This window comes from Phocoena sinus, chromosome 7 (genome assembly GCF_008692025.1).
Source record: "Phocoena sinus isolate mPhoSin1 chromosome 7, mPhoSin1.pri, whole genome shotgun sequence".
Lineage (NCBI taxonomy): Eukaryota > Metazoa > Chordata > Mammalia > Artiodactyla > Phocoenidae > Phocoena > Phocoena sinus.
This window is the reverse complement of record NC_045769.1, coordinates 8,512,227-8,526,165: the sequence shown is the minus strand read 5'-3', so window position 1 is coordinate 8,526,165 and position 13,939 is coordinate 8,512,227. Positions and strand designations below refer to the sequence as shown.

Below are 13,939 nucleotides of genomic sequence, written 5' to 3'. Positions count from 1 at the left end.
GGGAAGTCCCTCACTTTTTTTTTTTAAACCTTAACTAAAAGTAGTTAAAATTGGTTCTTGGAATGTTTTTATTTTATTTTTGTATTTTTAATTAGTTTAATGGCTAAAGTACATAACTAGCTAGAACAACTACTTATTTGGCAACCTTGAGTTATTAGAAGCATAGCTGATAATCGGAGAGAAAGCAAAATAATAATAATAAAAGGGTAGATGAATCTCTCAGTTGGCAAATAACTAAACCTGTGTTCTAAAACCTCATGCACATTAGGCAGAAGGCTGTCTATAAGTCCCCACTCCAAATCTTTTTGCTCTAAACACACTCACAAAAACTTCTGTCCCCCATCTTTAATGAAAACAAACATTTGCACATGGTGGTAAATCTAAATAGTACAAAAGACTATCCATTGATAAATTCACTCTTGAGATGGTTTTTTTTGTGGTTATTGTTTTAATATTTGAGACAGTTTTAACAAACATGTTTCCCTCCCTTCTCCAGAGTAGAGTAACAGATTAAGAGGTGGACCAGCACTTTGGTAATAGCAAAGGGGGCCAATTAAAAAACAGGAATTAACAAGTGTAGGCGTGTAGGTCTACTCACAATAGAGACTTGTAGCTCTCATAACTCAGCCCTCCACAACTCTGTGGTGTAATAATTGATATCATAGTGTTGACTACCATATATTTAATAAAGGTTAAATCATCTTTATTCAGCTCTGTTTTGGATGACAGGAATACGTGAAATGCATTTTTTTTTAATTTTCATCCAAAATGACAAAAAAATATAAAAGTGTGATTCTAAATGGTAGAATGAGATTTCAAATATCTGGAAACTTTATTTGTGTAGAATATCTCATTTACCAAGAACTCCAGATAAATTAATTCTTACTAAAGTAGCTTAAAGGTCAAACTCAAACTATAATCTGACCATAACCAAAACACCTAATTGGTGCCTTTTTTTCTAAAATACTTATTTTTATCCCTGATGCCTTTTAATTTATTGAACAGATTCTGTCTTCTACTTAAAGGGACAGTCTAGTATCTTTTATACGTTTAGGAAGACAACTTAAATATCAGTCAAAGATATTTTTTATCTCTCAGTCATAGTATCTTTCAAACACTAACACACTAAGGAATTTTTGACAATATGTGGATTGTGTCCACTACATATTCATTCATTTGCGAAGTATTCATTGAGTTCCGTTAGCTTGTGGAGATACAGTGATGATAAACATTTTCTGCCTTTATATCAATATAATTTATAATTTCATGAGGGGTGCAAACACATATACTGATAATTATAATATAGATATGGTACAGCTAAGACTAACTCACTTCAACAGGGCCCTCGGTGCAGCTCAAATATTTCTTGGCTTTTTTTAAAAATTCCTTTCTTGTTCACTCTCTTTGACGAGATCAGTGAAAGAGCTAAAACTTCGCTCATTCTTCCCTGGTGACTGAATTTACTTCTTATTATTATTTTTTCATTAATTTATTTATTTTTGGCTGTGTTGGGTCTTGGTTGCTGCGCACGGGCTTTTTCTAGTTGCGGTGAGTGGGGTCTGCTCTTCCTTGTGGTGCCCAGGCTTCTCATTACGGTGGCTTCTCTTGTTGCAGAGCACGGTCTCTAGGTGCTCGGACTTCAGTAGTTATGGCACTCAGGCTTCAATAGTTATGGCACGTGGGCTTAGTTGCTCCACGGCATGTGGGATCTTCCCAGACCCGGGCTTGAACCCATGTCCCCTGAATTGGCAGGCAGATTCTTAACCACTGCACCACCAGGGAAGTCCCTTACATCTTATTTTAATGAAAGACTTAGACCCATCTGAAAGCTCTGTCACCTTTCAACTTCTAAAAATGTCTTTCTTTTCATCCATCCTATCGTTTGGGATCATGTTGTCATTCCTCTTTACCATAACTAACTTCTACTTAAATCCTTAGTCCCAACTCTTTATGGTAATTCTTTGCAATCTTGCTGAATAAAGTATCTTCTTTTTCACACATAGAATCCATGCCTTGAATATTCATTTCCTCAGCTTTAACTTCTTTCTTGCAGACATGCTCAGGTTTACAGTTAATGAAAAATAAAAACCTTTCGTTATCCCTTAAGTCTCTTTCCTTCGTCATTTGACTTCTTTAGAGAATTGCCTATCCTTTTTCCTTCTTACTACCCACCCAATCTATAACCCTTGTAATCAGATTTTTATCCCCAACATTCTATTAAAATAACTCTTAGAAAGTCACTAATTAACATCAATTGTTGATTTTGTGCAGTATTCATCACTATTGACTGAGCATTTCTCTTTAAAACTTGTATCTTTTTTTTTACTTCAAAGACACCTTATCTGAGGGGCGGGGCCGTCAGCGTGAGGGCCGCTGGTCGGGACTGGGTTTGGGTCGCGTTCCGGCACTTTGGACCGCGGGATTCCGGGACCTCGAGACCCCGGAACCTCCGCACCCCGGAACCATGGCACCCGGCACCCCGGTGCAGCTCCGGGCGCTGGGTGCCCGGGAGCCGTTAGGAGCGGCCTGTCACCGCTGGGCCTCAGCCCATCGCCCCAGTTCTAGGTTCTGTGCCATGAACACAGTCCGCTCCGCCGCCTGCAGGTCCCGTGTTCAGTGCGACCTGAATATACTACACAGACTGCGGTCGTGGGCTGGGTCCGTGCCCTGCAGTTTGCAAGGAACAGCTACAGCTGTCAGAAGTTCTTTTTTAAAGCTCCCATTTCATTTTGCACCCAACGTAGGCAGTACCTGCTGCTTTAAAAAATCTTATTCAATCCCCACCATAATCACAGACTATCAGTATCTCGTTTTACAGATAAGGCAGCATGCTCAGAGAGGGAAGGTCAATTTCTAGTAATTCTGAGAGGTGTGTTTGCCACAGTATTTCCACCCTGCAGACTGCGTGGGGAACAGGGCAGTCTTCTGGGCAGTGACAATCCAGCATGATAAATGCTGTTACAGCCTAAAACGGGAGGAATACTTCGGGAGGGACAGGTGCCTAAGATGAGCCCAGAGGGTGTCAGACCAAGGGGTGGGAGGGGATGGCCTAGGCGAAGGTCCTGAAGGCAGCACGAAGGCCTGCTTCCTGTGGCTTCCATGCACCTCAGGGGAAACCTGCTGTTGGGCAGCAGAGTAGAGAATGGACTGGGGGGCCGTGGGGTGGGTGGGTGGAGAGAAGGGGCTGGTCCAGGAGAGGGAGGGAGGTTCCCACACACACACACAAAAAAACCAAAGACACCTTATCCTGCCTGCGTTCTTTGTCTTTCTTACAGAATCTTTTCTAAGTCTTATTCTACCCTCTTAATATGTAGATTTTCAGAGGTTCCTATCCTGTTAACTTTTCTCCCTCTTCATTTTCTCCTTCCATTCACTCTTACGGTTTTCCATTAACTTGTTGAAAAAAACTCCTAAAACTGTATTTCCAGCCCAATGACTGTGATCTTGTGGTCATGAGATGAGACGAGCAGCATACTTAAGGGTTAGGAGACCTCAGACAAACCAATTTCTCTGAGCTTTAATTTCTACATTTGTAAAAAGGAGGTGATATAACCTGCTCTGCCTACTTCACAGCAGCATTTGACCCAGTTGATCATTTCCCCTTCCCCTTCCTTAAAATAGTTCCTTTGCTTGGCTTCCACTAGACCACACTGTTGGATTTTCTCCTACCTCATTACTACTTCTTTGTAGTCTCCTTTACTTGTTCTCTTTCATCTCAACCTGTTTAATATTGGGGCTCCTCTGGGACTCATTTCTGGATCTCCTCTCCCTTCACACTTGGTGATCTCAGACACACTTAAGGCTTTGAATACTACCTATATACTAAAACTCCCAAATTTGTATCTCTAGCCTAGACCTTTCCTTCAAACTCCAGACTGTTACATTCAATTACCTACTCAGTATTTTCCTTAGATGTCTAAAAACATCTCAAACTCAAAATGTCCAAAATTGAACTTTTGCCCTTTCCCTCCAAATCTGTTCTATCTATTGGTTTCTTTATCTCAGTTAAAGGCCATTGCATTCTTCCAGTCTCTTTTTTTTCACGTCTTACCATCAGGAAATCTTGTTTATTCTACTTCAATATATGTACCAAATTTCAAACTTTTTCCCCCATGTTCATGACTACCACCAAGTCACAGTTATATCTTAACCAGATTTGTGAGATAGCCTCTTAACTCATTTTCTTTCTTCTACCTTTGCCCTCTGGTCTCAGTAGGGCAGCCAAAATTACCATTTTTAAACAAGTCAGATCATATCATTCCTTTGCTTAGAATCCTGACTGCCCTTCACTTCACTAAGTAAAAACCAAGTTTCCTATAGTCTGGCCCTGTTTTCAACTACTCTTCCCCTCTTCACTACACTCGAACTATTGGCCTCTTTGCCACTCCTCAAACATGCGGGGCGTCATTCCCCCACAGGACCCTTGCTTGAGCTGTTTCCTCTACCTAATATACTCCTTCTCTGGATAGCCACTTGGCTCACTTCTTCACTGCCTTCTTTTCTTTGCTTAAATATCACCTATCATTGAAGCCTGCCTTGACTACTCTAATGAATACTGCAAAATGCCCCCTTCTCTTGGCTCTTCCAATACGCCTTACCTTGATTTACTTTTTTGGTTCTCCTTAGAACTTCACCTTTTTACTTACTTTATCATTTATTGTTTATTGTCTTTCTCCTACTAGAATGTAGTCTTTGTCTTTTTTGTTCACTGTTCTCTTTGAGTTTATCCTGCTTGGAGTTTGTTAAGTTTCTAGGCTCTCATCAAAATTTGGGAAGTTTTTGGCCATTATTTCTTCAAGAGTTCTTTCAGCCTTCTCTTTCTCTTCTCCCATTGGGACTCCCATTATGCGTATTTTGGTGTGTTTTGTGTCAACCCACAGGTCTCTTAGGCTCTGTTCATTTTGCTTCATTCTTTTTCTGCTCCTCAGATTGGATAATCTCAACTAACCTAACTTCAATTCTCAATTAACCTAACTTAATATTATCAGTTAACCTTATTTGATTCTTTTTTCTGCCTGCTCAATTCTGCTGTTGAGCCCCCTCTAGAGAATTTTTCATTTCTTAGTTTGATGATTTGAAGGGCAGGGGGAAACATGCTGATAATTCTGTAACTTTTTGAATGTTACACATTTCTCTAGGTTCAGGAATGCAATCGAGAGTTTTAAGAGCCATGTTTCTTATTATGGTGAAGTAGCAATTTCTTTATATAAATCTTTTCAGTCTACTTCTCACCTATTTGAGATATCTTCACTCCATTTTGGCAGCACCTGAAAGAAATTAATCTGTTTGGAAACATACCAAAAGCTTGTCTAAAACTATAATTATTTTTAGTTTTCTGAAGTCCAATAAGATGTTAAAAAAGAAACATTAAAGATTGCACTAAATTTGTAAGGTTTGTGGCAAGATCTGTGTGGTTTTGTTTTCCTTTTGGTACTTTACATGTAATAGATAGATAATTCAGTAAGTACTAAATTGATGGTAAAAAAAACTATCATAAAAACGGTAGTACGGGGCTCCCCTGGTGGCGCAGTGGTTGAGAGTCCGCCTGCTGATGCAGGGGACACGGGTTCGTGCCCCAGTCCGGGAAGATCCCACATGCCGCGGAGCGGCTGGGCCTGCGCGTCCGGAGCCTGTGCTCCGCAACGGGAGAGGCCACAACAGTGAGAGGCCTGCGTACTGCAAAAAAAAAAAAAAAAACGGTAGTAAAAAACTACGAATAGCAGTAGCTTAGGATACAGTTTCATAGGACAGAAGTGTTTTGGGGAAATGGAACTGTTTTCTTTTTCAGTTATTTTTGTGATAATATTTTATGTATGTTTTATATTGTGATGAAAACGAAATTCAAAATGTGTAATATCTCCCCTCTTTTAATGGTATTCACTTTTTAAATTTTTATAAACTAGCCAAGAAATAAAGAGAGCAAGAAATGTTGCTAGAATTCCCACAACATGTAGCTCCATTGTTGAGAACAAATGCAGCTAGCAAATTTGTAATTGTCTGAGTAAATATACTTTTAAATTTAATATATCAAAATGTAAATATGAGGAAAAGCTAAGTCATAGGTAACACATTTTGTGCTAATCAAAGTGTTGAATTCCTTGCTAACTATCCCCAGCCAATATAACAAAATCCACTATTTTTCCTGTGACTTGAACATTTCTAGACATTTATTTTTCTAAATATGTTCACAGAGACATAGAGATGAACTTGTATTGCTGATCAGGGATTAGTCATTTAAATACTTAGTTTTAAATGCTGATCCAAAGCCATTAAAACAAACTACAGGAATTATTTTGTGACATTATCTTAAAGAGATAAATGTTTACATAGAAAAGCCAACATTCAAGGAGAGTCAGAATTATCTAAAATAACTGAAAAAAAGCCTTATGAATTGTTATTAAAGAGTTAGTGTATTTTCTATTAATTTGCAGGTTCTTTCTCCTTCCCTTGCCTTGCACCCCTCTTTCTCAGTTGCATCCCTGTGTGTAATATAATGTTTTTTGGTCTTCTATATTTCCTGTAAATTGATAGTTAGATCTAGAGGCTTGGTCACATTCTGGTTCAATTTTTCACTCTTTCTCTTCTCCTTCTCCTCCTCCTCCCCCTCCTCCTTCCTCCCTCTCCTCCTTCCTCCCTCTCCTCCTCCTCCTTTTTTATTAAGAAGGGGCTGGCAGTGCACATAAGGTGTAAGGTCTAGTTGTTTCTCTTTTCATGATGTTAGCGTCGTTGATAATGATGCTGTTGTCCATTAATTCATTACCAGTTTCAAAATGGCGATGATATAATTTTATCATTTATTAGCTTAGTTTTAAAAAGTAGACATATATACCAACATGTATGTATGTATTTGGATAAAGATTAATGTAAGTTTTGCTTTCAGTGAATGTTTGCATTGCGATCATTGCTTAGAAAAATTCTTTTGTCCTTTTAGAGCTGCCTGTTGAAAAATTAAAATCAACCTAGAATATTATGATTTTATTGTACTCTTGAAGAGGTTGAATGTCTAAGCTAATTAAAGAATTTGTCGTTCCTTGTCTTAACAAATTTTCTGAAGAAGGTGTCAGAGTTGGAACTATTATTAGGCTGAGAAACATAAAAGAATTTTTTTATGTGCTTTTGAGTTTATAGCCCTCACAACCTAGATCAGTCTTTTATGGTAATCAACTAGGTAAAGCTCTTTGTGTTAGACTCCCAGGCAATGCTCTGTATTTATGTTCGCAGGCAAAATTTTTTTCTAAACCTCATGAAATTGTTAATGCCCTATTCTAAGTATAATACTTTTAACAAGTGGGAGATCATAAAATAAATGAAGTTTTAAGATACGTTTAGGATAAGCTCTTTGTGAGTCACTTTTCCCTGGAATGTCTTGTCCTTGCTGCAGCTGAGGGGCAAGGTAGGTAGTGTTCTCTGTGCCATTAGCTCCCTAAAAAGTTGATGAGGAAATCTGGAGGTCAGAACCCTGTATATAACCAGTTTTCTAGGTTTAATATCCAACTTGTTTTACATTGTTTTGAATGAACTTTTGGGTATGAGTTGCCTTACCTTTCTTAAAAAATAAGAGCCCAAACTACAGCATACTAGTAACCAAATTCCTGGTTCTGACCCAAAGGCAATTTCCAGTTATGCATTTAGATTTTAGTAATTATAGTATAGTATTCTACTCTACCACACCACTAACTCCCCAGCATAAATAAGGTGGAGCAGATATCATTTTATGCATGAAGCAGTTAAGTCTCAGAGGGACTTAATGATTGCCATTCTATTAATAAATGGCTTCACTAGAATTGGAATCCAGGTTTTTCAAATTCCAAGCCCACGTTCTCTCTACCACAGCATGTTGAAAACGAAAGGGAGAGGAGGAAGAGAGAGATCTTTTAAGGAATCACTGTATTATTTCAAGTGAGAGATGACCAGGGTCTAAAACAAGCAGTGCAAACAGAAACAAGATTTAAAGGTTTCACTTGATTGGGCAGATTAGATGTGGGGAATGAGAGAATAGAATGATTGAAAATGTGAGTTTTCTTGGTGTATAGATGAATAGTCATGGTGGAAAGAGAAGCAGTTTAGGGGAGGGGTGCCCTTTATTCCTCTTTCTGTACAGAATTCTGTGTATTGACTGAGGTATTTGTGGACTATTTAGTTAAAGACGTTCAACGGGCAATTCAAAATTCAGGATGCTGCCCAGATTATTTGGAGTCTGTTGGTAGGGAGTACAAGCGACTTAAACAGAGGGAATACTCTTAATTCCTGTGTCATTATGGCACCTACCTAATGAAAATATAAATTCATAACTCTGCCAAGGGACTACCGTGAGGTTTATGTCCTCACCAAATTCCCACTGCGATGGACCAAACCCACGTGCTTAGAACAGTGTTTCTGCCTGTATGCGTATAGTGCTATATTTTTTCCTTTTCTAGGGAAGATAGATTAGAAAAGACACATATTCTTGAAAGCATTTTGATTAATACAATTTAATACTGAGGTTGTACAAAATATTCAATAAACAGTAGTTAATAGCCAGTATGTTTTAAAAAAAAAAAGGAATTCATATGTGCACTTTATGGTTGGATAATATGGTAGTGACTTGTGCATATGCCCTTGCACAATTCCTGCTCTCTGGAAGGTTGTACAAATAGTAAGTTGATAAGATGACTGTTAGCTACAAGCCAAGAAATTTTATTGAACCAACAAATCAGAACTTAGTTACCTGTGTCAGGGTTTTACTTTTTAAAGTAGGCCTTCCCTAGCCCTTTATGTGGTCTCTCTACTGGGAACTTCAAAGCACATAAAATTAAAAGACACACAATTAGCCCTTATGAACTAACTCAGAGGTACTTGTTACCTCTCTCATTTTTGATTATCTAGCTGAGTTAAAAACTTAAGTGAGGAGGGGAACAAGGAAAGGCCTGATATTTTTCCCAGTGATTAACCCTTAGGATTTGAACCTAGTAGGAAATACTTGTTGGTCAAGTCTCTAAATATATATTTAGTTTGGCTCCCTTTGTCTTTTATTAAGTAATAAAAATTATTTTATCTTTAGTACCTAGCACTGTGCCACTAATTTATGGGAAAAAGTACAGAAGACACAGTCTCCATCCTTGCCCCTTGAGACATGTGCAGTCTTGAGTGGTTTTATTTATAATTTGTTATGTGATAAGATGCTTGAGTTTGTCAGAGGATTTGAGTATCAAAGTATGGACAGAACTGGGCTTCCCTGGTGGCCCAGTGGTTATGAATCCACCTGCCAATGCAGGGGACACATGTTCGAGCCCTGGTCTGGGAAGATCCCACACGCCTCGGCGCAACTAAGCCCATGCACCACAACTACTGAGCCTACGCTCTAGAGCCCGCGAGACGCAGCTACTGAAGCCTGCACACCTAGAGCCCGTGCTCCGCAACAAGAGAAGCCACCACAATGAGAAGCCCGCACACCGCGACAAAGAGGTAGCCCCTGCTCGCCGCAACTAGAGAAAGCCCGCGCGCCGTAACTAGAGAAAGCCCGCGCACAGCAACAAAGACCCAACACAGCCAAAAATAAAATAAATAATAAAAATAAATACATTTAAAAAAAAATTACAGACAGAACTTTTAAGTTCTTAGCCCAATGCAAGTGAAAAATAAAAGTTAAATAATGATGGGACTTACCTTATGGTGCAGTGGTTAAGAATCTGCCTGCCAATGCAGGGGACACAGGTTTGAGCTCTGGTCCAGGAAGATCCCACATGCTGCGGAGCAACTAAGCCCGTGCACCACAACTGCTGAGCCCGCGCACCTAGAGCCCGTGAGCCACAGCTACTAAGCCTGCACGCCTAGAGCCCATGCTCCACAACAAGAGAAGCCACCGCATTGAGAAGCCCGTGCACTGCAATGAAGAGTAGCCCCCACTCACCACAACTAGAGAAAGTCCGCACACAGCAACGAAGACCTAATGCAGCCAAAAATTAATTGATTATTTATTTTTAAAAAGTTAAACAATGATGCTGTCAACTACAGTAATTCTCCAGCAACCTCTTTGGTATGATATCACCTTTAAAATTTCATTTTTATTTCATAGGAATATTTCTCATTGATGAAATGTCCTGTAATAATGAACACTGATTTAAAACCTTTGATGATTGATTCATTTTTAAAAGCCATAGAATTGTAAAGTGGAACAGACCTTATGGAACTTTTAGTCCAATTCGTTCTTTTTCCGATGTGAAAAGGGACCCCAAAGTGTATGGTTAATTGAACCTTGTCTAAAATTATCCCAGCTATTTAGAGGCAAAACAGGAACTAGAACATGGGTTTTTTACTTCTTATATAACTTACTGTTATTTACCTCAGTACTCATTAACTGAAAGCATATGTGTATTTGTTCATTTGTTTTTATATTATTCCTGCATGATAGTCAAGAAATATTATCTCTAGTTACAGAAAAGAAAATTTAAGTGATTTGCCTGATGTCATGTACTAAGAAATTAACAAAACTAAGACTAGAACCCAGATCTTCTGTTTCCTAGTACATTGCTTTCTTTATACTATTCTGTATTGTTGCCACTAGTTTGTTTACAGATTTTTCGTACTGGGAACTAGCTTCATCAAACTGAGAAAGAACATTTTCGAGAAAGAGTGATAGCAGAGTTCTACCTTTTTTTCTTTTTTGAGGTATGGTTGATGTATAATATATGTTTCAGATGTACAACATAGTGATTCACAATTTTAAAAGATTATGTTCCATATATAGTTACCATAAAATATTGGCTGTATTTCCTGAGTTGTACAATATACCGTTGTAGCTTATTTATATTATACATAGTAGTTTGTACTCTTAATCGCCTACCCCTATCTTGCCTCTCCCCCAAAATTCCACCTTTATAGGCAATTTGCATAAACTTGGCTCTACTCCATTTGAAATTTGAATTTACCATTCACTGGAGTTTGAGGCTAGAGGACAATTTCAACATAGAATTATAGATTTAAATTGGTCTGTAGGTAATAACTGCTTTCATTCACAACAGGATACTTTTTTAAAAAAATGTTCTATTGGGCTTCCCTGGTGGCGCAGTGGTTCAGAGTCCGCCTGCTGATGCAGGGGACACAGGTTCGTGCCCCGGTCCGGGAAGATCCCACATGCCGTGGAGCGGCTGGGCCCGTGAGCCATGGCCGCTGAGCCTGCACGTCTGGAGCCTGTGCTCCGCAACGGGAGAGGCCACAGCAGTGAGAGGCCCGCGTACCGCAAAAAAAAAGAAAAAGGAAAAAACGTTCTATTGAAATGTAATATATTAATAGTCTCTTTTTAAGTTTTTATTGAAGTGTAGTATACATCTAAAAACATGAACATAATTAGCCTACACCTTGATGAATTTTCGTAACTGAACATACCTGTGTAACCAGCACCTAGTTCAACATCAGTACCAGCCTTCCAGAAACTCCCCTTACACTCTCTTCTAGTTACTACACCCAACCTGCTGCCCCCTCAGGAGTGACCACTATAACAGGATAGTCCTTCAAAGATGAGATCAAATACTTCATTTGTCAAGGTTGTCCTCTCTTCTGTATTTGCTGCAAATATGAAGAAGATGAGAAAAGAACAATTTCTCTATTCTTATCAACACAAAAATAATTGCTGAAGACAAAAAAAATCAGAATTTTTTCATACCAAGTCTTATTTAACAATTTAATATTCAATCAGAGTAATACTGGGAGTTTTAAATCTTTTGTGCAGCTTTGGAAACATCTTGGAGTCTCTGTAAGTGACTTTTGTCTTCTGAAACAAGACACAGAGTAAGCAGGAGTTATAGTGGACGTAGGGCAGTGTTCCCTGTCCCCATTACCCCACCCCCCACCCCCCCGCTCCGCCCCGTCTCCCATGGCTGTTCCCCACCCTGGAGAAGACAGAAGGGAATGAGTAATGCTGTGATGCAGAGCTGTGGTTGAGGGATCACTGATATGTTCCTCTTTCTTTTCATATATTCTCCGAATGTTGAAGATAGCTTTCTAATATCAATAATTAGAATTCTGTTGGAGATTTTTAATTCTGTAACTTCTGTGTTAAATATAACTGTTGTTTCCCATAACTTTCAAAAAATTGATTAAAATTCTTCCATCTTGATTTAAAATATGTTATCTATAACACTGTCTTCACTTTCTCTGTTTCTCATCAGGACCCCTGAACAGTGCCCCAGTGTCGTTTCATTGTTGTCAGAGAGTTACAATCCTCATGTGCGTTATGGAGCTGCAATGGCCCTGGGCATCTGCTGTGCTGGTACAGGAAACAAGGTAAAGGCCAAAGCCAATGCGGTCAGTTCTTTTCTGGCGCCAGACTGTTTTCTGTAGCCGAAAAGTTTATGTAACAGTTGTAAAAATACAAGTGTGGTGTGATCTGTAAGACTTAACTTGCCTCACAAGTTAAGCTTCCCAGAACTTCCTCACTTAACTATTCTGGATTGCTCAAAGCCGTTTAAGAACAAACCACCACATTACATGGATGGCTCTAATGAAAACAATGCTGTTGAATTTTTTATGAAAGCATTGATTTCTTTAAAAAGAAGAAATAGTATTTTTTTCTTTGAAGAGCTACTCTGGCCATTTTACATTGTTATTTTACATGTTTAATTTGCATAATAAGTATTGTGGAAATCAAAGTTCTTATTTGAGGCCACCACAGTCAACTCAGTTTGATTTTTTTGTGTGTTTGTTTTAAGTTTATATTTAACTGCTGTTTTCCTGTTTTCTCCTCAAGAACATAATAGATAACCTGGTATTTGTTAAGCCCACAAAAGTGACAGAATAAAGACTTGGGTTAGGTACATTGATGATTTGAAAAGTTTGTCATGAGAGTCATAAAGAAATGCACCAGTGCTTTAATAACAAGTATTCTTGATTCACAGCAATAACATAAATCACCACATTTTGCCTTTCATAGAGCACATGAACACACCTTGGCCAGTTCCCCAAAAGGTGCACTTTTCTTTTAATAACACACAGGCGTGTGTGTGTGTGTGTGTGTGTGAGAGAGAGAGAGAGAGAGAGAGAGAGAGGGAAGAAGAACATGATTATATTCCCAGTGTCTTTACATCAGAAAGGAGCCACTTTTAAAAAATCATCTCTTGTCCAAACTAAAGTAAAGCATAATTATTAGTTTATTGATTGATTCCAGGAATTACATTTTAATTTGCTTGACTTTTTCTCTAATAAAGAGTATTAGTATTGGATACAAATAATTTTTTTCTAGTCACATAAAACATTATTAAAGCTAGGAATTAAAATAGGCATTTTCACTATATGTGGCAAGAATTGTATAAAAATTTATAGAGACATGCCCTTCCAATATTCTTATTCTGTCTCCTTACCCTGCTTTATTTTTCTTCATCTGCCGTGGCCTCTCCCGTTGCGGAGCACAGGCTCCGGACGTGCAGGCCCAGTGGCCACGGCTCACGGGCCCAGCCGCCCTGCGGCATGTGGGATCCTCCCAGACCAGGGCACGAACCCACGTCCCCTGCATCGGCAGGCGGACTCTCAACCACTGCACCACCAGGGAAGCCCCACCTGACATATTTTTACACCTATTTATTTATTGTCTGTCTTCTCTCCACTGAAATGTAAGGTCCCTGAGAACAGAATGTTCACTGCTAAAACCTAAAGTTAGACCTGGCACATAGTAGAGTTTCAGTAAATATTTGTCAAATGAATGATGAAGGGAAGATCATTTTAAGGATATGATGATGAACAAGTTGGACATGGTCTCTGTCCTCACAGTTTTGTTTTTTAAATGTTTTCATTTCTTTTGGAGGAGAATTTCTTACATGAGAATGTATCTTCAGTGTTATTAGAAAAGTCATTGTGTGTATAAAATACAGTTTATAGAAATAGGCCTTCATTTTTTTCTAGGGCACATCTGTTCTATAAACAAAGGAAAAATATAGTTGGATGTTTTACTAAGTATTTTCTCCCTCCG

The 13,939-nt window shown here is 38.7% G+C and overlaps 1 protein-coding gene across 2 annotated transcripts in view; it reads left to right on the top strand.

The window, feature by feature from the left end:
- PSMD1 (proteasome 26S subunit, non-ATPase 1) overlaps window positions 1–13,939 on the top strand; it is a 106,070-nt gene that overhangs the window by 53,293 nt on the left and 38,838 nt on the right. For both annotated transcript variants that reach the window (XM_032637193.1, XM_032637192.1), the window contains one exon: window positions 12,147–12,261. In XM_032637193.1, coding sequence (XP_032493084.1) covers window positions 12,147–12,261 — 115 coding nt within the window. The remainder of the gene's footprint in view (window positions 1–12,146; window positions 12,262–13,939) is intronic.